Source organism: Cervus canadensis, chromosome 29, assembly GCF_019320065.1.
Source record: "Cervus canadensis isolate Bull #8, Minnesota chromosome 29, ASM1932006v1, whole genome shotgun sequence".
Lineage (NCBI taxonomy): Eukaryota > Metazoa > Chordata > Mammalia > Artiodactyla > Cervidae > Cervus > Cervus canadensis.
The window spans coordinates 30123528-30150272 of record NC_057414.1 but is presented as its reverse complement, the minus strand read 5'-3'; the positions used below and the strand labels follow the sequence as shown (position 1 = coordinate 30150272).

Sequence of the window (26745 nt, the reverse complement as noted above, 5' to 3'; positions counted from 1 at the left end):
TAAGATCAAATCCACTTTATTGGATGAATTTTCAGCAGTGCAACGCTGTTCTTTTTAATGAGAAGATTGACAAGTCCTACACAGGGAGGAAGAGATTTGACATAGGAGTTAAGGAGATGTGTTTAGCAAAAACCAAGTTGAGCAGAATAAGTGGCTTCTTCCCCAAAGCAATAATTCCCCATCTAATCTCTTTTCACAGCTTATTAATTCCCTCGGAATCAGAAAAAAGTGTTTCCCAACTATCCTGCCATGGGAGAACATTGCTGGTGGATGGAAGCTGATGTCCACAGCACGGCACACACAGGGGCAGCCAGGAGAGGTGGGGCTGTCTTCCTTCCTTCTTTCTTCCTTCCTTCCAGGGAGCCCGGAAGCTGCCCTGGGGGCAGGGGTTTATGCAGGACGATGGCCCATCTGTGTTTGGGAGGCTCTGCTCTGGGCCCCATGGTCCTCTGATTATCTATGGCCTTGAGCAACTGAATTAACATCTCTGAACCTCAGTTATCTCTTTGGCAGCAAGGGGTTCCTAAGAGTTTCTCAGCAGGCTTTTGAGAATTAAGCATCATCTTCCAGGCAAAGGCCTAATCCATGAGCACATAGTAGGTGCACAGTAAAGGGTGTTTGCCCAAAGATGTGTTCAGGGCATATTTTTAGGTGACAGCAGGAGACTCTGAAGAGGGGGGGAGTTGTTTTAGTTTGGGGCAACTTCAATACAGAAATTTCGAGTGTCTGTGGCTTCCAACTCTCCAGAGACACAGGGCTAAGGCATGCTGGAAGCCAGGCATGGGGCCAGAGTGTGACAGAAGGTGCTGGCTATTACCAGTCACGAGCAGGAGAGCTCTTCCCAGATGGATGAGAGCTCCTTCCCCTCCCTCAAAGCCAGCTGCTGCAGCCAGGACCTCGACCAGCAGAAGAAATTGACAGGAAGTGGGCTGACTGCACAGGGAGGGTGGTGTCTGGAGGGGAGAGTCATGGGCAAAGCTTGTTCAAACTGACCTGGGAATGGGGGTCTTTGGGCAAGGCCGTGGAGACCTAGCAGGTGTCAGATGGATGCTGAGAGGATGAGTGGAGACTTACCTTCTTCTGAGCTCCTGGGGGCTTCGCCCTTATAGGGGATGGTTCCAGAGCAGAAGCACATGGAAGCTGAGGCAGGAGGTTAGCTCCCAAGGCTTTAGGGTCTGACCGATGAGAATTCTTTGGGATTTTGGAAGTGCTGAGGCTTGTGAAAGCCACCTTGCAGCCAGCCTGGCTCACCTCTCTGTGACCCATCAGGGGTGATGTGTGGGCTCAGAGCCGTGTGGCTAAGGGCTGGGACTCATAGGTGGCTTGTGGGTAGATGCAGTGTTTTTAAAGTGATCCTCTGAGGTTCCAACCTTCATCAGACTCTACATTGAGTGAGTCCATGTTGATACGAGAACTACCAGAAAATGACCTGTGGAGTGTTTCAAACTTTAGTTCGATCAGTTGGTCACCAAGAAGGATTGCCTGGGGATACAAAAGGCAGCCTTCTTGCCTTTGAATTTTCTTGAGAAATAGCAGCTAATGTGCACAGTGGGATTGCTACCCGATTCATACCAGTGCAGGGGGCTCAGCCCCTCTGCGGGCTTTCCAAGAGGATGGTGCCCATCGCTTCCTTTTCTGAGGCTCTGCCATGTCTGCAGTTGGCTGAAACATGATGTGGCCTGGGTTTGTGGGGGCTACCGCAGAGCTAGGACACAGGGGAGTGACTCATGTGGCCACTTGGGTTGCTAGGTGCAGGCAGGTGTGAAATAGCCCAGGACTCAGCCCGGCTGCAAGGCCTGCTTCTCCTATGGTTTTCCCATCCTTGCTAACCTGCCTCACTGAACGCTCTAAACCTGCAGGCACTGATGGGTTTTGACGAAGGCAGCATTTAGATCTGGTGGGGGTTGGGGGAGGGCAACAAAACAGTCCTGCAGTGCAAGCCTTGGATCTGGTGGGCTGAGGATGGGCACCCACTCCACAGTTCCAGCTATAGCTCCCCAAGACCCCCAAGGCATCTAGTCTTAGTGCGCCAGGTTGCCTGCTCTCCTTTCCTTTCCCTGGAGGACAGGATTCCAGCCCATTCCTGGTTCCTTCCATGACCTGCTTCATTACAGAGGGATGCCTGCCTGGAGTCAGGACTCACCATCAGCTTGTAGCAAAGACCCTGCTCTTCGCTGCTTCCTGGGCCCCCCTCTCCAGATCCATCCCCTTGCTTGAGAACCGGGTCCCTTCCCCTGAGTGTGGCCACCTGCCTCCTCTTCTCTGCAGCCCCAGTACCCGGAAAATCCAGCCTGCAATCCAAACCCAGCCCCTCTGGCTTGGCCTTAACTTCCTACTCTTACTCCCTGGGGAGGTGCTTTGCATTCGGGGCAGGAAGAGGCGTCCCTTTTCAAAGGTCAGCCAACAGCTCTGCCATGGTGGTGGGGAGGCCTCCACAGTTCTGTGGCCAGAACTTCTGCATCTCTCCAAGTCTAGGTCAGCTGATCAGAAGCCTGTCAGCATCCACAAGCCAGATGTGCCCCATCACCATGACAGCTGCAGCATCAGTCCATCCTCTTCCTGCGCCTCCAGGCTGAAAGGGAAAGCCTTCTGCCATTGTTGGTTTTTTTGGCAGCACCACTTGGCCTGTGGGATTCTAGTTCCCCAAGAGGGATCCAGCCTTCAGCAACAAAAGCACAGAGTCCTAACCACTGAGCCATTAGGGAAGTCCCATGGCTTGCTGTTTTTAAGGCTCTTCTCCATTCAGCGCTCTCTTAATGTTCACCCCTTCTCTGATTCTCCACGTTTGCAAGGTGAGGATGGCCATCCTTCCTGCCCTCCCAGCCCAGCCACCTCATTAGACCCCCCAGCTGTCGGAGAGGAGACCCAGGGCAGCAGCTCCAGCTCAGAGTCCCCCACTTCGGCTGGAAGGTGACACCAGCCCTATAGGGACTTCTCCCCGTGCCTCACGTCCCTGCTTCACCTGGTAGCAAAGCTTGAAGTCAGCGATCTTGGTGACAGCTGGTGCCGCTGCTCATTTTAAAATTCAGGTTTTGTTTGCCTTTCTCTGTGTGTCTTCCCTCCCCCTCCCTGCTTCAGCAGCGACTGGCTCATCTTGCCCTCTGACCACAGCGTTCTCCCTGGATGGATCGCACCATGGGCTCTGAGACTGTGCGGGAAACCACAGTGAAGGTGAGAAGCACTTTGAGATTCTTGGGGCCAGACGTCCTAGCACAGGTCCAGCTGCCGGGGTTCTCTCTTTGGTGGGAGGTGCAGGCACGGTGTGGCTGGGGCGGCCAGGAAGTGACCCCGACTAAACGTCACCCTAAGGAGAGCAGTGGTCTGCAGGCTACATCGGACCCACAGAACACAGCGGGGAAAGCACGCACTTCACAGGTAATGCTGAGATCTGGTGGCGAGGTCCTTAGCGCTGAGTGGTCACTGGTGGCAAATTTGCAAGGAATTGCTATGTGACCTGAACCAACGAGGTCTGTGAGCTCCACTGGGGACCGGTGATTGGAGCTTCCAGACTGGAGGGGTCTCTCCACCCTGAATCCACAACAGGCTCCACAATGGCCGGAATGAGGGGAAGGGGGCAGTAGCCTTCACTGGGTGTCAGCCCTCGGTGGGAGGGGGCTTGCCGGTTGGTCTGTGAAACCCCAAAAGGAAGGTGATTCAGGCCAGTTGGCAGAGAGAGGTGTGAGGACAGAGGCCACCTGGGCATTTCACTGTGAGACAAGCCCTCCTGGCCTGGCCCTTAGCCCGTGTAACAGAGGCCAGGGAGAAGAGACAGCACTGCCATGGGAACCAGCTGGAGTCCATCTGCTCCAGTAGGTCCTGCCTCGGAGGCGCCAGGACTGGGTTACTACTCCTCTCCATAGAGCCTTAAAGGCTCCTGGCCACCCCCACCCCCAAAACAGCACACTCAGCACATTCACCCAACCCAGCCCACTCAGCCCTTCAACCCCAGCCCTGCAGCCTCCGTGCTCATGAGAAAGGAGCACAGCGGGGGTGAGGGGAGGTCATGGGGAGAGTGCCGTCCTCACGCAGAGACCTTGGTTTCCTGGGACCCACTCAGACCCTCAGGCTCTTCCTCCCCCTCCCGCTCGGCCTCTGCACCCAGCTCTGCTCCAACGCAGCCCCCCGGCAGTGGGGGGCTGGGGAGGTACTGCAGGAACCGGCCTTCCCGCTTCATTTCTGCCAGCTCCTTGGCACAGCAGCTGGGCGTGTTGGTTTCATAGGTGTCGTGGAAGGTGTTGTAGTCCACCTCATAGAAGCCCTTTTCCAAGGTGAGGACTGGTGTGAACCGGTGGCCCCAGAGCACCTCGGTATCCATGTAGGAGCTCCGTGCTTGGCAAGTCATGCCTGGGTGAACAGAGGGCACGTGTATTAGGAGTGGCCACAGCCTTCCATCCATTATCCATCCATCAGTCGATCATCCATCATCCTTCTATCCATCCATTCATCATCTTTCATCCATCTGTCTATCTGTGCATCTATCCATCATCCATGCATCCTATCATCCATCCATTCATCCATCCATCCTATCATCCATCCATCATCTTTCATCCGTCTATCCACCCACCCATCCACCCACCCATCTATCCATCTATCCATCATCTTTCATCACCTCTCCATCATCCATCCATTCATCCACCAATCCATTCATTCATCACTGATCCATCAATCCACCCATCCAATTATCCACCCAGTCATTCATCAAGCATATGTTGAATATCGGCTTTGTGCTAAGCATGATCTAGACATAAAGCTGAATAAGACACAACCCTTGCCCTGAAGGAGCTCAAGGTGTGATGGAGGCAGAAAATTAGAAATTAACAATGCAAGGTTGTGGAGTAGGTTTCTGGAGACTGGAGTGAATAATTCAGGAATGGACATGGTTCCTGCACATGCATTGAGTTCTAGAAGACTGAGACAAGGAAAGACGAGGAAAGTTTGAACAAAGATAAAATCAGAGTGGCTCAACCCAGAGAAGCTGACAGGCATTTATAATACACGGGGTTGTTTGGGGTGGATCCATATGGACAAAAGCCTACACGTGTGTACACACGCACACACACACACACAGACCTGTGTGCACACACACACAGCATGACTCCTTGGTTGGAGCATGCTCCAATGCCCCCATTCCCTGTCGGCTCAGCCCTGGCATGCCTGTGTTATTTTTAGGTGTTGCTTTCTATCCAGAGAGGACAGTTTTGTTTATGGATGAGGACGCCTCTGTCCTCAGGGTCACAGGGAAGCAGTTTTCTGATATTTAATCTTTCGGCTGAGGAAGGTCCTAGCTTGTGCTCTTTGGAAACTGAAGGAAATGTCTGCTTAGCACCACCCTCCCCCCAGTTTAAATGTTCTCTGGCAGGGGTCTCATGCACCGCAGACCCACAGAGCACCAGGTAACCCCAGTGCACCCCACATGCTCTCGGCTCGTGGGGTCCCGCCTGCTCCAGATGTCTCCCCTCAGTCCTTGGATAACCCCCAGCTCAGCAGAGGTGTAGAAACCCATGCTGGGCACTGACCAGTCCAGACATGAGCCAAAGATCATGAGGCTTGGGGGCCTCAGGAAACACAGTGAGACGGGACCTCCGTGGGTGCTTTGGACCAAACCTCCTGGGGTCTTCCTGCCCTTCTTCTGTCCCATGTCTTGGAAGGGGGCTGTTCAGTGACTGGAAACCCACCTGTGTGCCTGGCAGTCATCTTCCAATGCATTTGGAAAGGACAGAATACCTACTCTGGGTGGCAGGCATTGTGCTTCACATACATTCCTCCATTTCATTGTTTAACCCTCCTCCCTTGTGAGCCTCTGAGGTTTGTTATCTTCATCCTGCTGGCGAGTGGAGCCACCTGCCCAAACTCACACGTGCAGGCTGCGCAGAGCTGCGCTGGTCAAACCTCAGCCTGAACTCACAGCCTGTGATTGGTTCTGTGAATGTGGTAACCAAGTTGCTAAAGTGGCTGAGATCAGAGCCCATGTGGGTGGCGGTCTCCCTCTCTTTTCTCCCTGCAGAACTGGAGTGACCCAGGTCCTGGGAAGAGAGGAGGGCAACCAGATGGGGCAGGTCAACTGAGGGACCTGACTCTGAGGAGTCACGCCGGGAGAGGTCAGCGAGTGGCAGTGAAGGGCCGGGGGAGAGAAGTATGGTACGGCACTGCCTTCCTATCTGTCCCCACATTTCTGAGCTGACCTGTGTGGCCTTGAAATGGAGCTCTTTTCCCAGAATCTCAGCCCATGTTCTGGTCTGACCCTGCCTCCAAGGATGGCGTGACCTGCAAGCTCCCAGCGGTGGGAGGAGAGTCTGCCTGCAACCCCCATCCTGTCCCTGGAGTTCCCCGGCTGCCACCATATGCCGCCTGGCCAGCCCGAGTCCCCGGCAGATGGCCGAGCAGCTCCCCCCGCCCAGGTCCCTGGAGCCTGTTCACACCCCAGAGGTTTTGCTCCGCTCGGGAAGGTCTGTCTGTGGCTACCCCATCTGAGCCGCCCACCCAGTCCCCCAGGGAGGCCAGGAAGGCTTGTTTGGCCACCTTTGTGCCAGGCCCCCAAACTTACGGAGGGCATTGTGGTGTGGCTGACAAACTCTAGATGCCTGAGTGAAGCCCCAAATACGACAGACCCTCCTGTCTGCATGAAGCAGCTTCCACATCTGTGAAACAGGGTCGAAGCCAGCCCCCCAGTGCCGTTGGTAGATTAGAAAAACATGTATAGTCTCAGCTCCAGTGAGTTTTCTATGAGTCATCCTTAGGGCCAGGGCAGGTGCTCAGACGCCTCTGTGAGTGAGAAAGGAGGGCAGGAAGAAGTGGGGAAGCAGAGGAGGGCCCACACAGTTAGCGGGGCTCCCTTGCCCAGGGAGTGTGGTGGGGATACAGGCTCCCCCAGGCCTTGGCCTCCCTGAGCCCTGAACAGAGCTAGGAGGTGGGACGCACTTGGCTTCCATGAGTCAGTCGCTGGGCAGGGAGGTGCTGGCCGGACACGGGTGGGTGTGATGCACTGTCTTCTGCACACACCCGTGTTCACAGAGCCCCTTCTGCAGGGAAGCTGAGGGGCAGCCTGCCCCACAGGGGCCCAAGGGTGTGGGAACTGGGAGTCTCTCCCAGAAGAGGATTCTGTGACTTTGGGAATCACCCTGTCCTTGCCTCAGGTGGCGATTCACATGTAAAGAGCTGCCACATCCTCCTGCAAGAAGCCAGTTCACCTTTGTTCAACCCAGAGTTTCTCAGAGTTATGTGCTCACAGAACCCCCTTTGGGTGACACCTGCTCCAGGATGGGGGGAGGGAGGGAAGGACAGGTGCTGTAGCCTGTTGGAAACCAGTGCTGGCTTTGGATCACCTGGCTTTGACCTGCATCCTGGCTCAGTGACTTAGGAGCACTTGCCCTCCTCTGTCTGTTTCTACACCTGTATGTGAAGGAAAACCATCTCACTCAATGAGCTATCCTGTGCTTAGAGTCTAGACCATGCCCAGACATTGGGTGGGTTCAACACACATTGTGTTGTGTGGGCACGCGCTTAGTTGTGTCTGACTGTTTGCGACCCCATGGACTGTAACCCACCAGGCTCCTCTGTCCATGGGATTTTTCAGGCAAGAATACTGGAGTGGGTTGCCATTTGGTATTCCAGGGGATCTCCCCAACCCAGGGATCAAACCCACATCTCCTGCATTGGCACTTGGGTTCTTTGCGACGGAGCCACCAGGAGGTCCCAACACACATTATCTGCTCTCATAATTCCATCCTGAAAATCACCATTTGGGGGGTGGGGCTGACTGAGCTGCTGCCTTCAGGCTGCACCTTCTGGAATCAGCAGGGTCTGAGCGCCAGGGCGGGGGCGGAAGGGGTTGGGGAGGAGAAGGAGCTGGGGAGGCTCACCTGTGGCCTCCACCATCCCTTCCAGGATGACCACTACCTCGAACTCCTCCTGGGTCAGCTGGGCCCGTGACATCTCCCAGAAAGGGCTCTTCTCGTTGATTTCGTGGCAGATAATGAGCGGGGAAACCAGGAAGAGGCGGTCGTCCCCCGTGTCGAAGCCCACGTTGATGTCGGTCTGGTTCAGGGGGATGAACTCGCCCTCCTTGGTCTGCCGGGACTTGATGAGCTTGGCGCGGATGGAGGCCTCCACGATGTGTGAGTTACGGAGGTCGCCCACCCGGAACATGAGACAGAGCTTCTCGTCTCGCAGTGAGATGACGGCGTTGTTGGAGAACATGAGGGTCTCAGCTCTCTTCTTGGGCTGGCTGATCTTGACGAACATGCACCCCACCATGAAGGCGTTGACGATGGAGCCGAGGATGGCCTGGACCAGCAGGAGGACGATGCCCTCCGGACACTTCTCCGTGATCACCCGAAAGCCGTAGCCAATGGTGGTCTCCGTCTCGATGGAGAACAGGAAGGCGGACACGAAGCCGCTGAGGTTCTCCACGCACGGGATCCACTCCCGGTCCCCGACATGGTCCAGGTCACCCCGGATGTAAGCAATGAGCCACCAGATGAACCCGAAGAACAGCCAGGTGATGGTGTAGACCATGGTGAAGACAAGCAGGTTGAAGCGCCACTTGAGGTCCACCAGGGTGGTGAAGAGGTCGCTCAGGTAGCGGTAGGTCTCCTGGACGTTGCCGTGATGGACGTTGCACTTGCCGCTCTTCTCCATGTAGCGCTGCCGCGGCTTCTTGCCCTCTGACAGAAGGCGCGTGCGGTCGGTGGCAATGGGGATGTAATCTCGGGCCTGTTTGGGAATCTTCTTAGGGTCCCTGGGAGTGACCCCAATCTCCATATCCTGGTTCATGGCATTCCTAGAATCGCCAGCCATGACTGGGGTGCATTGAATTAAAAAAGACATTGTCAGATGGCCAATAAGCAATGAAAAGATGCTCAACGTTGCTAATTGTAAAAGACACGCAAATCAAATCTACAATGAGGTACCACCTAACACCAGTCAGAATGGCCATTGCCAAGAAGTCCATAGATATTAATAATAAATGCTTGAGAAGATGTGGGGGAAAGGAAGCCTACAAAGCTGTGGGTGGGAATATAAATTGCAGCCACTATGAAAAACAGTATGGAGTTTCCTCAAAAAACTAAACAAGGAGCTGTCATACGATCCAGCAATCCCATGCCTGGGCATATACCTGGACAAAACTAGAAATCAAAAAAAGACATGCACCCCCATGCTCAAAGCAGCATTATTTACAATATCCAAGCTACAGAAACAACGTAAATGTCCATCAGCAGATTAATAGATAAAGATATGATACACACACACACATACTCAGGAATATTACTCAGCCATCAAGAGTGGAATACTCTTTTGCAAAGTGTAGTACCATTTGCAGCAACATAGATGGACCTAGAGATTATCATACCAAGCATAGTAAGTCATAAAGAGAAAGGCAAATACCATATCATATCACTCATATGTGAAATCTAAAATATGATACAAATAAACATATCTATGAAACAAAACAGGGTGGTTGCCAAGGAGGGGGCGAGAGGGGTGGAGAGGGAGTCTGGGGTGAGCAGATGCAAACTATTATATACAGGATGGATAAACAACAAGGTCCTACTCTGTAGCACAGGGAAATATATTCACTATCTCGTGACAAACCATAATGGAAAAGAATGTATATGTATATTACTGAGTTACAGAACTGAATGTATATGTATATAACTGAGCTGTACAGAAGAAATTAGCACCCCATTGTAAATCAACTATACTTCAATAAAATTTTAAAAAGACATCCTCAGTGAAGTAGACTGTTCTGATTCACAGAAACCCTAAACTTCAAGGTCACTCTGCCTTTGTGCGCTCAAAGGGCTTCGCTCTACTGTACAGTGGATCAGTATATGTGGACCAGTAGCAGTCGGGGAATGTTCAGGGCAGGGATCCTGTTTTCTGGATCCTGTATTTGTTTTTATTCCAGGTGCCTAGTGCAGGTCCTACCTAATACAATGGAAGCTCAATAGTTATTTACTGAACAAATAAATGAACACATTCCAGGTGCAAACTTCACACTTACTGTTTAAAGGCTTTAAAGAAACCTGGGAGAAATTATTTTGTTTTATAAATATTTATTTATTTGGCCATACTGAGTTGTAAGTTGCAGCATGCAGGATCTAGTTCCTTGGCCAGGGATCCCCAGCTGGGTCCCCAGCTTTGGGAGCAAGAAGTCTTAGCCCCTGGACCACCAGGGAAGTCCCTGGGAGCAATTTTTTTAAAGAGTAATTGCAACACTTTATTAAACATCTGCTGTATTCCATGCTGGATAGGTACGGTCACTTGTTATCACCACCACAACCCATGGGAGTGAGAGCTTGTAATCTCCATTATAGAAACACTACGTTGTTTGCTCAGGCATCAGGCTTATTTCTAAGTCTCTCTCCCTCCTTTAAGAATGTAAGCTTCCCCTGCCTCAGGCTCAATTTGGGGCCTGTTTTGTTCCCTGATACATTCTAAGTACCCAGAGGATAACCTGGCACATACTATGCACTTAAAAAGTACTTACTGCATAAATGGATGAACAGTTAAGAACTATGAGTCCCAGCATCCCATATGGTGAAGGACAGGGAAGCCTGGTGTCCTCTGGTCCATGGGGTTGCAAAGAGTTGGACATGATGGAATGACTGAACAACAAGAAGAACATGAGTCCCAAAGAGGATAAGTGACATCCAGGTGGAAGAGCTGATATTTGGGTTCCAGCAGGTCGGGCCCAAAGTCTATGCTCTTTCTTTTATCCTTCCCTATCTCCTTTCTTGTCATCTGAGATCTTAGCAACAGACAGAAAGGAAAAGGCAGCATGTGTCTGATTCACCCTGTGGTCACTCCAACCGTCTGACCAGGAAGTCTGGCTGTCTGAGCACTTACCAACATAACAAATTGCTGTTTAGACTCGCCATTATAAATTCTTATACAGTGATTCCTTGCTCTGTGAGAAATTGAGACAGTCAGGATGTTAAATGCCCCAAGGCTTTCAAAAGGGTTGTAAAATATTTTTGGAATATATCAGTGCTAAGTTGCTTCTGTCATGTACAACTCTTTGTAACCCCATGCACTGTAGCCCACCAGGCTCCTCGGTCCAGGGGATTTTCCAGGCAAGAATACTGGAGTGGGTTACCACTTTCTACTCCAGGAGATTTTCCAGACCCAGGAGTCTCCTGTGTTGGCTAGTGGGTTCTTTACCAGTATGCTGCACTTTAAAGAAACACCTAGAATCCCATAGAACTCCATCTACAGTTTTTCTGATATTTTGCTCGCAGACATTAAAATGCTCTAACCCAGATGGGAAGGAAATATAAAAGAGAGGGGATATATGCATATGTAAACTGATTCACTTTGCTCCACCGCAGAAGCTAACACAGCATTGCAGAGCAATTATACTCCAATAAAACTTTTTTAAAAAGATGCTCAAAGACTCTCATGAACTTGGGTGGAACCATAGACTCTGGAGTCAACAGCAACAGTTTCAATTTCTGCCCAGTCCTGAGCCAGTTACTGTGCTAAGAAATCAATATTGTACGATCTCACTTAATCCTCACAACAGAGCTCTTACACTAGTACTGTTATCATCCTGTTTTCAGACAAGGAAAAGGAAGCGCAGGTGGTAAGTGGCCAACTTAGGTTTTGGACCTAGGTCTGTCTGGCTCCAGCCCAGGGGCTCACAGTACCCACCAAGCAATGGCCTGCAGTCACTGAGATTCTAACACTCTGGCTTAGACCGATGAACTGTTCTTTCTAGAAAGTTCTAGGAGCTTCTAATTCTGGGGATACCATCACTCAGCCCTTCTTCTTTCTAAGCATGTTCTTGATTTTGCAGTAACTCTCCTTCCCAGGGAACCAGGTCCCTAATGGAACAACCTGGATGTATGTTCTATAAGCCATAAGCTAACTGCCTCACTGACTGGGTGAGGAAGATCTCACTGCTGCCTGGGTGGCTGCTGCAATTTCAAGATGACCTTTCAAATATCATATTGAAGGGTCCCAGGAAGTGCTCTTTGTCAGAGGTATCCGCTGGCCATTTCCTATTCCGCACAGGCCACCTGCTCCCTGTCCTCTGCGTGGCAGTTACAGAGATAAATGAAACGAGGAGGAATGGTTGGTGCTGCTTTGCAGGAATCCAAGCACGATCTCACTCTGCCCCTTAGCTAGGAGACTGTTTAGTAAATCCCAACCAGAGATGCCCAGAAACAAGGAGAAATGCTGCTGATGCTGAGGTTCCAGGTGCCCCTGGGGACCCCAGCTGCTGGAACCCAGAGGGGGGGTCCACTGGGAGTGCTTCCTGTGACTTCCCCAGCCTCTGACCCTGGGCAGGGCGGGCTCAGCACCCGCAAGAATGAGTCACGGACAAGAAAGCACACTCTCTGCCCTCAGCTCTTTCAGGAAGGCAGTCTTCCACTGATTTTCTGCACTGTTTCCTTCTTTATTTTTAAACCTACTTTCATACATTCTCGCAGGAGAAAGCCTTGTTCTGTACTGTAAACAGGGGGGGAAAAAAAGAGAGAGAGAGACTTTCTGGGACACCTCCACCCAGATGGGAAAACTTCTTGTGTCCAGCAGACAGGAAGAGACGTCGATTCCTGATCTGATGCTGGCACCCATCCTCCAGGTGAGCAAGAATCATCACACGAGGGATCATCCGCTCAACCCAGGGTGAGACCTGGATTCCAGCCTGACATCCAACACACCTGCTCTGGGATCCAAAGAGAAACAGCCTTAACTTTCTCTGTCTCAGTTTCTTTTTTTAGGTTGTTTATTTGTTGTTGGCTGTGTTGGGTCTTCATTGCTGTGCACGGGCTTTTCTCTAGTTGCGGTGAGCGGGCTTATCATTGCGGGAGCTTCCCTTGCACAGCAGGGCCTCTCGGGCTCTTGGTTTTCAGCAGTTGCAGCTCCCGGGCTCTAGAGAGCAGGCTCCATAGTCCTGGTGCACATGCTTAGTTGCTCCAGGGCATTTGGGATCTTTCTGGACCAGGGATCAAACAAGTGCCTCCTGCCCTGGCAGGTGGATTCTTTACCACTGAGACAGGAAAGCCCTGTTTGCCTCAGTTTGATCATGGACACTCAGGGAAAGAACATATGAAAAAAAAACCATAAGTGTAAGCACAAACTCTCCTTGAATTGAAATTTAATGCAATTGCACAGTAACCTCATTTTATTTTATTCTATTTTTAAAGATTTTTTTATATGGACCATTTTAAATGATTTTATTGAATTTGCTACAATATTGTTTCTGCTTTATGTTTTGGTTTTTTTGGCTGCAAGGCATGTGAGCTCTTAGCTCCCAGACCAGGGATTAAATCCATACCCCCAGCATTGGAAGGTGAAGTCTTAACCCCTGGACCACCAGAGAAGTCCTATAACCCCATTTTAAAGAAGACAGAGGCAGGGAGCATCTGAGTCTGATACTTAAATGCCCTGTGTTCAATCCGTAGGGTAGGTGTCAGGCATGGAACCTCAACCACCTGATTCTTACTTAGTAGCTCAGTCATGTCAGACTCTCTGCAACCCCATGGACTGTAGCCTGCCAGGCTTCCCTGTCCATGGGATTCTCTAGCAAGAATACTGGAGTGAGTAGCCATTCCCTTCTTTAGGGGATCTTCCTGACCCAGGGATCAAACCTGGGTTTCCTGCATTGCAGGCAGATTCTTTATTGTCTAAGGAACCAGGGAAGCCCCAAATTACTTAGACTAAGCCAATTGCCCACACTAGAAATCTCAAGTCTCCAGTGCTGTGACTTGAGCTGTGGGCTCAAGTCAAAAGGGTTTTTCATGGACAATGAAGATTCTTTAATCAGATTTTCAAGATCCTCTGTATTAATTTATGCATTCACTGAACAAGCACTAATTGAAGAGCTATTTGAGTCCAATTCCTGTACTCAGAGCTAGTAATAAAGCAGTAAGGTGAATGCAGGCCCAGGCCTTACATACTTTGTATTCTAGCCTTCCCTCTTTGAACCCCGATGTCTGTAGAGAAAGAGGCAGGGAGAAAGCGTGGGCCTGGCCGAGGTCAGCCAAGTGTGGGCACTGCTTTCTGTAGGGCCAGGGAGAGTCCTTGACGTGAGCAAATCCTATTCAATCTCATCAAGGCCAATATTGCTCTTCATCTTTCATCCTCTCCTACATCCCGAATGGAAAGCTGTGCCAAGACACGATTAAAGCTCCTGGGAGAGGCAGAGCTTCAGGTCCAGCAAAGTGGTTTAATCTCTTTGATATAAAGACACAAGTGGAGAAAGAATCAAAAGAGGAAAACTCAAAGAAAGTTGTATTTCAGAGAATGCATTTGTTAATCTGACATCCATTTAAATGCATCTCTGTATTAAGAATTTCAAAAAACACCTCCCACCCAACCCCCAGTGAAGAAAACTCTGTGTCATGGGATGCTTTAGGAAGTCATGGACACAGTAGCTTGATAGAAACTGCACTTGGGGACCAGCAGGGTATCCTGAAGACGGCACTGGCCTGGGAGCCTTGTCTCAGACTCAGTTTCTGACTGTGAAATGGGCATAGCAGGCACCCTTAGCAATATCCTCCTTTCTCTCTTAGATGTGTTGGGTCAAAGTCTGAGTTCCCTCGGATTTGGGATGAGATTGGAGAAAGAGTATTGGGGGTTTTCCCAGGTGGTGCTAGTGGTAAAGAATCTGCCTGCCAGTGCAGGAGATGCAAGAGATACGGGTTTGATCCCTGAATCGGGGAGATCCCCTGGAGAAGGGAATGGCTACCCACTCCAGTTTTCTTGCCTGGGAAATCCCAGAGGAGCTTGGCGGGCTACTGTCCAGGGGGGTCACAAAGAGTTGGACATGGCTGAGTGACTGAGCGTTGGAGGAACAGTATTGGAGGGGAATATATTCACTTCTCAGACTGAGATAATTGCTATACTGTATGAACCTATACAGTTGTACTGCTTACTAAATGTGAAAAGACTCCAAACTGGCTGATGAATAAGTTGCCCCAGTGTCCTGAAGGACCCTCAAGGTAAGCAAGGAGTATAAAAAGTCTTATCAGCAGAGTGCACACTGGGAAGAGAGGACACATGAAAGTGGGCAGAATTCGGAGAGGCCCCCACGATTCCTGCCCCCAGACACTCCCAGTGCATCCCCGGGTGTAGGGACAGGATTCTCACTCCAGTGATAGGGCTGTGTTCTGGTTCAGTTGACTCTAAGCAAGGAGGATCATCTGGGGTGAGCCAGACCTCATCAGATAAGCTCTTAGAAGGACTGAGCTCTTTCTGAAGCAGGAGACTGAAAGCACAAGAGGAATTAGATGGACAGACATTCCCTTTGTGGCTTTAAAGATGGAGGAGGCCACATGGCAAGGGATGTGGGTGAACCCCAGGAGCTGAGCGCATCCCCTTGTTGACAGTCAGCAAGGTAACAGGGACTTCAGTCCGACAACCACAAACAAGGAAATCTTGCCACAACCACAGGCGCTGGAAGAGAACCTGAGCTCCAGAGGAGATGCACCTGCAGGCTGTCTGCCTGGAGCCTGGTGCAGAAACAGCAGTGAGAGGCTGGGGCCAGCGGAGAGCAGAGTCCGGGAGAGGCTCAGGGGGGTTGCGGGGTAGGGTGGCGGTGGCGCTGGCTCAGAATCTGACGGCAGAGCTCCTCTTTGCCCAGAAGGAATCGGCCAGTGGTCCCAGCCAGTCAGAGCCTGGGCCCAAACTACACGGATGGGCTGGCTTCTCCCAGGGGCCCAGCCCTGGTTTCCCAGCTTTCATAATTACTTACCTTAAAAGCAAAAAACAAAACAAAGCTTTATTTAGTGCACTCTGAGACTTAATGGCTGACAGCTCAGAAGTAACACATCTTAAAAAAAACCCATCAGGCATTTTGTTTAAAAATCCTCCCATTTTGCAGCTATTTTTTTCTTATCACTTAGGTGGTAGACTATTTCTTATTTCCTGGATTTCTGGTGGTTTTATTCTTTGAGTCCACGTTCAAAAAGTATCTGGGTGACAACATATGTGATACCACACGTGTGAAAGCCCATTGGAAACTGACGCACAAGATTCATTCATTCATTCATTGATTCATTCAGTGAGTCAGTGACCCTCCACTGAGCATCACCTGCAAATGTGCATGATGGCTCAGGAGTGGGGGTCGAAGGGGACGGAGCAGCACATCACCCTTTTTCTTTGCTTTCCATGCACAAATGTCTTGTTAAAATGCAGATTCTGATACAGTAGGTCTGGGGTTCCTAGACTCTGCATTTTTTTCCAGCAGCTCCCAGTGACCTTGATGCTGCTGGTCCTCAGGCCAGTCTCCCTGTGTGCCCCTGTGATCAACTGGGAGCTGGATGCCATGCTGATTGACGCCTGGGTCCTACACCCTGGGAGCCAGACCCAGGCCATTCTAATGGGTAACAGAGACTGAGGACCCCTGCTCTATATTCTGCCCTCACAGAGCTCACGCACTGGCGGGGACACACAGGGAAAAGATGCCACAGAGAGTGACAGAGGGACGAAGGCAGGGTTCTTGATTCAGCCTGGCCTGAGCGGGGGAGGAGGGCTCAGAAAAGACTTGGCAAAGAGGGTGCCCAGTGAGTGGAGTGAGGTGAGCCTTCTTGACATGAGATACAGGAGCGGATAAGCACAAAAGCTCACATACTGGGACTTTTCCGGTTGTCCAGTGGTTAGAACTTCATGCCTCCAGTGCAAAGGGTGTGCATTTGATCTCTGGTCAGGGAACTAAGATCCCACATGCCACGTGGCATGGCTAAAGAATGAAAATTAAAAATTGGATCTTTAAGTAAAAATAAAACAAACAAAAAAAATGAAGGAAAAGAAAAGCTCACGTACTAAACACCCGTGACTGGCCATCTCTGTGCTGGGTGCCTTTTATGCAGTGTCTCATTTAATGCTTAACACATCTATTAAGTCAGTTTTAGCAGCCTCATGTTCAGATCATGAAAGCAGAGTGATTAAGTAACTTGCTTAAGGCCGTTCAGTTATTAAGTGGCAGAATCTGACACATTTGATTCCAAAGCCTCTAAATGGAGCTCTGAAACACCTGGCCGAGGAGGAAGCTGACGACACATCCTGATCCGTGCTTGGAAACCAGTTCATGATTTTGCCCAGGCTGCCGCGTAGTGCTGGGGCCGACAGCCCTCTCCTCCCTCCACCCTCCGGCTTTTGTCCCCAGCTAAAACCCCCTGCGAGATTGGGGGCAGGAGGAGAAGGGGACAACAGAGGATGAGATGGCTGGATGGCATCACCGAGTCGATGGGCATGAGTTTGAGTAAACTCTGGGAGTTGGTGATGGACAGGGAGGCCTGGCGTGCTGCGATTCATGGGGTCGCAAAGAGTCGGACACGACTGAGCGACTGAACTGAACTGAACTGAAAACCCCCTGTTTGTGCTTACAGCGGCTCCTGGACGTTTTCTCGGTACAGCAGTATTTGCTCACACAGGTCTCTAATTGCTCCAAGGAGACAGGGTGCCAGGCAACACATGGTGTCCTGACATAAGCCCTGAGCACTCCTTTGACTTCCAGAAGCATCTCTGTGTGGACGCCCTGGTCCCTTCCAGACCAGAGACCACGAGCTGGCAGTCACTGATCTCACCTTGAACGACTCTGGCTGGATGTTCCTTCATTTCAGGTGTGTCTGCCTCTGCCAGGAGTGGGGTGAATACCTGAGTGAGGAGGGCACGCTGTGGTGACCAGAATCCAGGAGGCTGGTACCCAACTTTGGTTGCCTCCAAAGGCAGGTGAGTGAGGTCAGTGAGAGGAGCTGCTGCCTCTCTGACCACAGACACACCGCCTGTGCGTGTTGACCAGACAACCCGCTTGCTCCTTGTTTCTGTTTCATCGTGTCTGACTCTTGTGACCCCACGGACTGTATGTAGCCTGAGGGTAGGGTCGTCTCCTTAGAAACCAAGAACTCCAAAGTCAGGGAGGATTCTTATTGGCTTGCGTGCGTGCTCAATCACCTCATTCGTATCCAACTCTTTTGAGACCCCATAGACTGTAGCCCACCAGGCTCCTCTGCCCAGTGGGATTCTCTAGGCAAGAATACTGGAGTGGGTTCCTATCCCCTTCTCCAGGGGATCTTCCCAACCCAGGGATGGAATCTGGGTTTCCTGCATTGCAGACGGATTCTTCACCATCTTAGCCACCAGGGAAGCCCATGGTAAGTGCAATCACCAGGGAAATACAAGGTAACTGCAACCAAAACTTCCTCTGGGTTTTGGGGACACTATAGGGAGTGGTGGGGACTGCAGTGAGTACATGCTCAGAGGGCAGCCTTACTCAGCTCCAGCTAATACTCTCGGACAAGACTGCGGAGCTGCTGCTGCAAGATCTTCTACTTTCTTTTTCCAGAAAAGCTAGAAATGAAGACTTTTAAACAAGAAATCTGTTTTTCAAGGTTGACAACTAATTCAACAATTTGTGAAACAGCAAGCAAGCCAGAGAAAATCCATCTGTGAATCAGATTCAGTCTGTCAGCAGCCAATTCATACTCCTGGTTTCCCCCTTCAGAGAGAGGCTCCTCCCCATATGGACACGTTGGCTTGAACTCTGAGTTAGGCTGATCGTGGTGTTAAGGGTTGTGGTAATGCCAATAAATTCCCCTCCAAGCTCTCCTGTTTGCATTAACAAACCTGCTGTGAACACAGCCTGTCAGTCCTCAGTACAAAGGAAGCCAGGAGGCCAATACAGGTGTCACACGGGAGAAATGGGGCACTGGCTCAGTTCCCACCATGCTCCTAATCAGCCCCATCTCCCCTCCCACAGCCTTGTTCCTCCTCAGTCCCCTCTGTTGTGCAGGGGGCTGCCATGGCCCCGCTCTTCTCACCATACATCCTCTGTCTACCTGCCTTCTCCTCCCAATCACACATCTTGCAAATATGCTGCGGGGAGCAGGGACCCAGGGAGGCATTACATCCTCTGCTTCACTGATGGCAGAAGTGGCTCCCAGTGGGAAGAGATGCTGACTACAGATGCTTCGAGAAGGTGGTGGGGGTGCCCTGGGTGGGTGCTTTGGGGGTGGGGCACGAGGTAGTTTCTGGCTGGGCTGTAGTGGGTGCTGATTACCAGCCACTAGGAGATCTTGGAGTAGAAGCCTGTAGGGCTCTGCGGGAGGAGTGGGGCAGACCCAGGTGCTGGTTTGTGCCCAGGACGTTCCTTGCTCTCTAGGGCTCACAGAAAGTGTGAGTCCTTTTAGCGCTGCTGCAGGTTTTCCCTGGTGGCTCAGATGGTAAAGAATCTGCCTGCAATTCAGGAGACCTGGGTTCAATCCCTGGGTTGGGAAGATTCCCTGGAGAAGGAAATGGTAACCCACTCTAGTATTCTTGCCTGGCGAATTGCATGGACAGAGGAGCCTAGTGGGCTACAGCCCATGGGGGGTCCCAGAGAGCTGAACCTGACCGAGCGACTAACATTCTCACTTTTCATTTTCAGGCCCGATGCTCAGGAAAGAGGCTGCCACAGCTCACTGGGTGTTGGCACCCCCCTCTCTGGGATGCACAACTGTCCTGTGACTGCCTGGGGGGCGGGGCACATGCCAGGAGGAAGAGGCCCTGCTGAGTGGGACCCTTGGTCACTGCAATGACCTGCACACCGCGGTCCTGACCGCTGAGCTGCACAGGCCACTGCAGAGGGGATGCTGTGTAAGGTGGGGGCGTTCAGGTGGGGAGCACCCTGCTGTATCCGACTTGCAGAATGACCTTCCTTGGGGAGCTGTCACAGACTCCCAGGTCCCACCTGTTCAGGCATCCCCCGCCTCCCTCCCAGGGGAGCCCTTGAATCTGGCTCCTTAGCACCAGTGGGACTGCTGTTTACAGAAAAGTCAAAGTGGGGGAGGCGTGTGGTTGCAGGGCTGGGTTGCTCCCAGGGTAAGTCAGCTGTCTCTTGGTTTGACTGGGACACGCCCTGACCAGAGGCAGCTCCTTGGGGAGCATGCATACTGTGTTGGCTGCTTCCCCTAGGCCCTTCATACTCATTTTGTTTTTGTTTTCAATATGTGTTAAAGTTATTTCCTGCAGTGGGTTATGCTGACTTGTTTCTTTGGGGACTATCTCTGGAAGTGATGTGTTTACCTGTGTGTGTGTGTGTGTGTGTGTGTGTGTGTGCACGCGCGCGCGTGCGTGCTCTTCTCTGAACCAGAAACCTTACATGTATGAACTCACCTAATCATCTCCCCAACAAGCCTAACCGTTGGGCTGTGCATCTATGGAACCGCAGTAGTAACTGAGGTTCTCATTTGCCTAAGATGCAGCATGTAAGCCTCCTTGGCCTGCTGCTGTGGGCCCTTGCGGGTCCTTGCATCTGTGTGTGCTAAGTTGCTTCAGTCGTGACCAACTCTTTGTGACCCCACAGACTGTAGCTTGCCAGGTTCCTCTGTCCATGGGGAATCTCCAGGTAAGAATACTGGAGTGGGTTGCCATGTCCCCTCCAGGGGATCTTCCCAACCCAGGGACTGAACCTGCATCTTACAATGCAGGAGATTCTGCATTGGCAGGCAGGTTCTCTACAACTAGTGCCCCCTGGGAAGTCCATCCTAACATCTACTCATTTAATACTCCGCCATGGCTTACTGCTCACAATCCAGATTCACCCTCCCAGCCCCCTGGAGGAGATACATGAAAAATCATAAATAAAAGCCATGAAAATCAAATTAATTGTTTTCACATTTTCCCCACATTTGTGTCTGTCCAGTACTTTCCTTTTAAGCTGGCTAGCTCTCTGAAAGTTAGCAGAATCGTGATAATACATCCTTTTCACCATAACCCTGCACTGTGAGGATATTTTCTGCATTAAATAATAAAGCAGATTAATAATTAAATCAAAATGAAAAGCCACTTGTTTCCTCTCAACAACCCCAGGCACAGATTTCCTGGGTTGGTGCCAATTTATCAGTGACGATCAGACAATGTGAGATACCGTAGCAAGGAGAAGACAGTAACAGGAAAGCAAAATAATGTGAATACAAGTAGACTTTTATACAAGTGAAAAAGATGGGACAGTGACAGAAGGTGAGAGGACCACTGAGATAGGACCAGGACTCAGAGCGAGACAGTGCTGAATCCCACTGGGGGCGTACCATGCACCAGATTATCTTCTAAATGCTGTGTTCTCAGTTGCTCAGTCTTGTCCAACTCTCTGTGACCCCATGGACTGTAGCCTACCAGGCTCCTCTGTCCATGGGATTCTCCAGGCAAGAAAACTGGAGTGGGTTGCCGTTGTGCCCTCCTCCCAGGGATCTTCCTGACCCAGTGATCAAACTCAAGTCTCTTACATCTCCTGCATTGGTAGGCATGTTCTTAACCAGCTGAGCAACCCGGAAAGCCCTCTAAATGCTTTATACTCATTTAACCACTTCAGAAAAGATATGACATAAGTCCTGCTTCCCCTGTTTATAAATGAAGAAATACAGGCATAGGGGAGAATGAATACCCTGCCTCAAAGCTAGTGTCATAGGTCTGGACTTGAACCCAGGCTGACTGGCCACAGGATTACTTGTTATGTCCGAGGAAAGCAAGGAAAAGTGAGCTCCCCACATGATGCAATAAAGAGGAACAAGAAGAACATTACAGAAGGATTAGTGACCAGGAGAAGCGGCAAGAATAAGAGAGACAGAAAGTACTGCAGAGTAAGGAGCTGAGCATGAAGGGGGCTAAGACCATCTAGGATGAAAGGAAAAGATGCAGTGATGAGACTAGAGTCGGGGCAGGGGGCATCAGAACAAGAGTTGGGAAGAAGAAAAGAAAGAACAGAGAAGATAATCAGTCTATGGGAAATAAGTCTGTCTTACTTGCTCTTTGCTATGTTATTATACCCATTTCACAGAAAGTAACATGAAGGTCTGAGTCACACAGTTAGTTGCTGGCAGATCAAAAAGAACTGTGTTAACTACAAAATGGGCTTCCCAGGTGGTGCTAGTGGTAAAGAAACCGCCTGCCAATGGGGACAGGTGTAACAGACATGATTTGATCCCTGGGTCGGGAAGATCCCCTGGAGGAGGGCATGGCAACCCACTCCAGTATTCTTGCCTGGAGAATCCCATGGACAGAGGAGCCTGGCAGTCTATGGTCCATAGGGTCGCAAAGACTGAAGTGACTTAACACGCAGCATGCGCAATGACAGAATACCAATGCAAGAAACCAAAGAACATCTGGAAAAATGGAGACACATACAGTATTCACGGATGAAAAGACAACACAGTAAAGATCAATCCTCCTCAAACTGACATATAGATTTCATGTCACTCTTAATCAACATCCCACAGGTTTTTTGTAGATACAGGGAAAATTATTCTGAAATTTAGATGAAAGGGTGAAGGAACTAGAATACAGAAAACAATTTTGGAAAAGAATAAAATGAAAGTAGCTAGTTTACTGAATTTCTCAACTTACTATGATCAAGACCATGTGGTTTGTGGAGCCCCTTGGAAAGCTGTCCTTGGCCCTGTGGGCCCTCTTGGCCCCTGTATCTGTCTGGTGGGGCTTCCCCTTGTCCCCCCAAGTGCTGTGGCATGTCCACCTCCCCCAGTCAGTCCTGGGAGAGAGAGAGAGCTCCGGCCAGGGCAGGCAAATGAACCACTCCTCTATCACCAGTTCCTGCACACGGTCTGGCCTGTGACAGGAGCTCCATACACAGCTTTGCAACAGTCTATGAGAGACCTTTTAAGTCCATACAGTAAAGAGCACTTTCTGAAGTGCAGGGCAGCCTGACTTGGGGCTAGGGGGTGGGGGTCTGTGTCCCCTGATGTCTGGCAGGGTCATCTTCGATAGCCCGGGTGTGCCAGCTGTCATAGCCTTGCTTGTAAGATGTCTTGCACCTGGGCTCCCGTGGACCTGATCCCCCGCTGGAGGGCAGCCTCCTTGGGCAGAGGCGGCATCGTCCTCTGGTCTTATGACTCTCCTCTCAGCCAGGCTCTGAGTATCCAACACTCAACAGCCCAGCCTCGGGAGGGGAGCAGAGTCTAAGCTCAGGACGAGGGGCACAGGTTCAGCCTCGGATGGCACTTCTCTGCTCTTGACTTTCCCGCTCTTCGTTGATGAGCAGCAAGAAATAACAAAGGAAGGCAGCAATAGGGTCTTCCTGAGTTTACAGCTGGGAACCTGAGGTGTAAAAGAGGACGCAAGGACGGGCAGAACACGCAGCCCCAAACAAGCAAGACTCAGGACGTGAGAACGGGAGCTTAAAAGCTTGTCTTTGTCACCATCTCTCTCTGAACCCCCTCCACTTCCCTTTCACTCTCCCCACCAACCTCTCTGGCCACCATACATACGGGTTGACCTTCTTGACCAGGAAGTGCCATTGCTACCTGCCAGACTGATCAGACATCCCCAACCTCTGCCCCTCAGCCTGCTCTGGTCTGGAGTGATGATGGAACCTAACGTGGATGCACAAGCCAGGATCTCCAGGGTCATGTGTTAAAGGTTTGGCTCTGACATTTAGCTCAGCACAGCCCTTGGCAAGTTTAACTGCCATCCTGGGCTCTGTGGACTAGAATAGCTCACTTATCAGAATGTCAAGGTAGGAGGCACCAGATAAGCTGGGCTGCCCTGGCAGAGGCCAGCCCTCCGTCCCTCAGCAGCCAGGGCTCAGCAAGGGGAAGCTGTCCCCTCTGTTTTAAAATTAGTCCAGAGAAAGCCACTCCAGGCCTCTTAGAGAAATATATTCAGCTTTTTCACTTTTCCAAATGTCTCCCTGCAATCCTTCATGTTTGAACTCCTGTTCTTCTAATCTTTAGGAAAAACAGAACAATTCCTTCATGGCTGCCCAGTCTTCCAGACATCTGAGGATGGCCCTCTGGTTCTCAACGACCCGACTATAGTTCCGACACGGTGAAAATTTCATCTAAAAATGGCTCCTTCCAACCACCTAATGGTTTGTTGTGCCCCACCCTTCTCTCCATCACCCTCCCATCTGCAGCCTAAATATTCAACCAGGGTTGCTCAGAAAATGCAAACTTCTGCTAACATTCTCCTAAGTGGAAAGCATAACCCTTCCTGCCCGAACGATCATGTTCCAAGGTTTTCAAAAATTAATTATTACTGGCACATGCTAGGAGATCAAATCAATGGTTGCTGAACTGACTTAAAAACAAACAAACAAATAAAAAACAGACCTGGGTGCAGTTTTCAAGTACGGGAATGCATAAGATGTCGCTGATGGCTTTGACCACCTGAGTCATGGAGAGCCTGGCCATTTAAGGAGCAGACAGGAGGGAGGAAGACGGTGCCCCACTGTCTGTGTTGCGCTCAGCATCCTCACGGGCCAGCTTGGCACCTCTAGTGTCTCCTGGACAGGAAACCCAGGCAGGCGCAGGGAGAAAGCCCCAGAGGATTCCCACGGTACCTCCTGATGGGACAGGGCCACACTGATTCTGCTGGGCCCACAGAGGAAAGAGCTCTGCCTGGCTCAGGATGTGCCCAAAGACTCGGGGAGCCCAAGGCAGGGAGTCCCACTGGGATCTGACTCTGTGGTCAGAGAAGGCAGCAGGGGGCTCCCGGGACGCCCTGGGGCAGTGCTGGGGCCCTTCTCTCCCTCCCATTTCATCCTCACCTCGTCCTCCTGCTGCCTGCTGGAGCTCACCCATCTCTGCTTAATGCCGGCGGGCTGCTGTGCAGACAGGAGAGCCTGTATCTGAGTGATGCCCTCTCTGTCTGAGAGCCGGACAGGGAATCTAGAACATGGTTCAGGGAGGTTGGGAGCCCCGTGCTTTTGTGGAAAGCACAGACCATTTCTCCTTGGGATGCTTCCTCTTTCATTAGTGGCCCTGGCGCTGTTCTCATCGATGCTGTTGTAACAATTTATTATCAATCTAGTGATGAATGAAGAGAGCCTGAGAAGTAGTGGACACTTGATAAAGCCCCCAAACATTCCTTCCCAGGTAAGAGAATGCTTGTCTTTTTTCTAGCCTTAGGTTCCAAGTGAAGTTAGTTTCAGATTGTGTGGGTTCAGAATGGTGGAGGGGGGTGGGATGCCATGAGGTCGGGGGAGGCTGGGAGGAATAGTTCGAAAAGCACTGAATGGAGAAAGAAAACCAGAACCTCATCACGTACCTAAAATGCTTCAGGTCACATAGGAAGTGTTCCAGACTCCCTGATATTGTTGCCAAGAAGTGTCCCCCACCTGCACCCCAGGAATTCCTCTGAGGTCCCTGCCTCGCGCCTCCACATCGGAGCGAGGCCATTTCAGGCCAGATCAATAGTTGAAAATCACAGTCAGACCCACCAGGCTTCTCACATCAGAGTCCAGACAAGGGGCTTTCTCTCCAAGGCCCACTTCGTTCTCCCACCAGATTCTAGGAAGCCCCAGGGCCTCAGCCAGCCAGTTGATGGGATTTACTCCTGGGTTTTGAGAAAAGTGTGGATTTGGGAAGGCCGAACACCTTTCAGGTTTGGTGTCTGACAGTGGAAACTATTTGGATTTGAAGCCAGAGGACAAGCATCTAGAGTTTAACGGCTCTGCTACTTACTAGCGCTCAGAACGCTCCATGCCTCGGCCTCTCCTCTAACACAGGTTAGATGAGCATGTCAGAGGAGAATGCACAGGAGTATGTCTAGCTCAGTACTTGCTTCCTAAATATTAGCGTCTTTTCACTGATTCCCTCCCACATGGAGAAGTACTTTGTGAAGCAAAAAGCCCTACAGTGCAGAGCTTAGTGATGAGACAGAGTCTCATACCTGTAAGGTGTGTGCCTTCAGTAAGCTACGTGGCCTCGCTAAGCTGCCTTTTCTCACCTGTGGGATGAGGATGTTGGTACCTGCTCCATTAAAAGGCTCAGAAGAGGGCAGAGAGCTGGGCACAGAGTGACATAAAGCCAACACCAAGGGCCTGCGGATCTGCTGGAGTTCGAAAGGACTCCCAGAACAGGTGCTGGGCTGGCCTTGCCTGACCCAATGCCTGGCACAAGCCCTGGAACTCTGGGGGCCAGAGCTGGTCCAAGGAGCCGGCAGTTTTCAGGGAGATACGCAGGGTTGGGAAATAATGATGCCACTCTCTAGTCCCTAAACTTGACCTTAAAGCTTTGACCTCTGGCCTTTCTGAACAGTTTGAAAGATGTTTAAAAAGAGGCAGGCAGGCACGCAGGAAGTGACCAGGGCCACAGGCGGGTAGAATCAGGAAGGCCCTGTTGCCAACTTGGCCAGAGTTGAAAGAAAGCAAGATTAAGCCAAGGATCTAAGGCTGGGGGTGCTTACTGCCCCGCCGGGACTCTTCACACCCCCCACTTGAAGGCAGAGCTGCTGCCCGGGATGGGGGAAGAGAGATGACCCTTTCCCACTGCCCTGGCCTCTCCCCCACCCAGCCGATGGTGGCTTTGGGCACCTGGGTATTGTGCTCTAGAACAGAACAGCCAAGTTCATAGCCCTCTGAGGGCTAAGCTCCCAGCCCAGGCTAGCCCGCCCGCTATGGGGAGCTCAGATCTCCTGGCTGAACTTTGGACCCTCCTAAAGCCCTTCCCAGTCCCTGCAGCTGGCTCCCAGGACTGCCAGCTGAGGGTGAAGCCAGCTGCCCCCAGACAGTGGGCACCCTGAGAGCGTGCACCCCGCCTTCCAGAACCAGTGAGCTGGGGGAAAATGGAGGAGGAAAGAAGACAACTTACTTGTTGAGATCGGAGCTTCCAAGTCCCACAGATGCTAACTTCTAGGGTGTCCCTCTGAGGCGGTGCAGGGGCGCTCAGGGTCCTGGAGGGGACCCTCCAGCACCAGCCATCACGGGCTGCCTCGGACTCTGCGGAGAGCCTCTCCCTGCGTGGGTCCTGTGGGCAGAGGCTTCTAAGCCATCCCGTCTCTCGCCAGCCCCCTCCAGTCTCAGCCACT

General features: G+C 51.2%; 1 protein-coding gene across 3 annotated transcripts; it reads right to left on the bottom strand.

Moving 5' to 3' along the window:
• KCNJ5 (potassium inwardly rectifying channel subfamily J member 5) lies at positions 1–26745 on the bottom strand. Of its 3 annotated transcripts, XM_043452623.1 has the most exons (5): positions 26529–26745; positions 10490–10607; positions 9256–9333; positions 7860–8798; positions 1–4344 (listed from the first exon to the last, which is right to left on the bottom strand). In XM_043452623.1, the coding sequence occupies exons 4-5, from the start codon at positions 8794–8796 to the stop codon at positions 4022–4024; spliced, it is 1260 nt and encodes a 419-aa protein (XP_043308558.1). In that variant the 5' UTR covers positions 8797–8798; positions 9256–9333; positions 10490–10607; positions 26529–26745; the 3' UTR covers positions 1–4021. The 3 variants fall into 3 exon arrangements, with proteins under 3 accessions (XP_043308558.1, XP_043308559.1, XP_043308557.1); XM_043452624.1 differs by lacking the exon at positions 10490–10607; XM_043452622.1 differs by lacking the exons at positions 9256–9333; positions 10490–10607.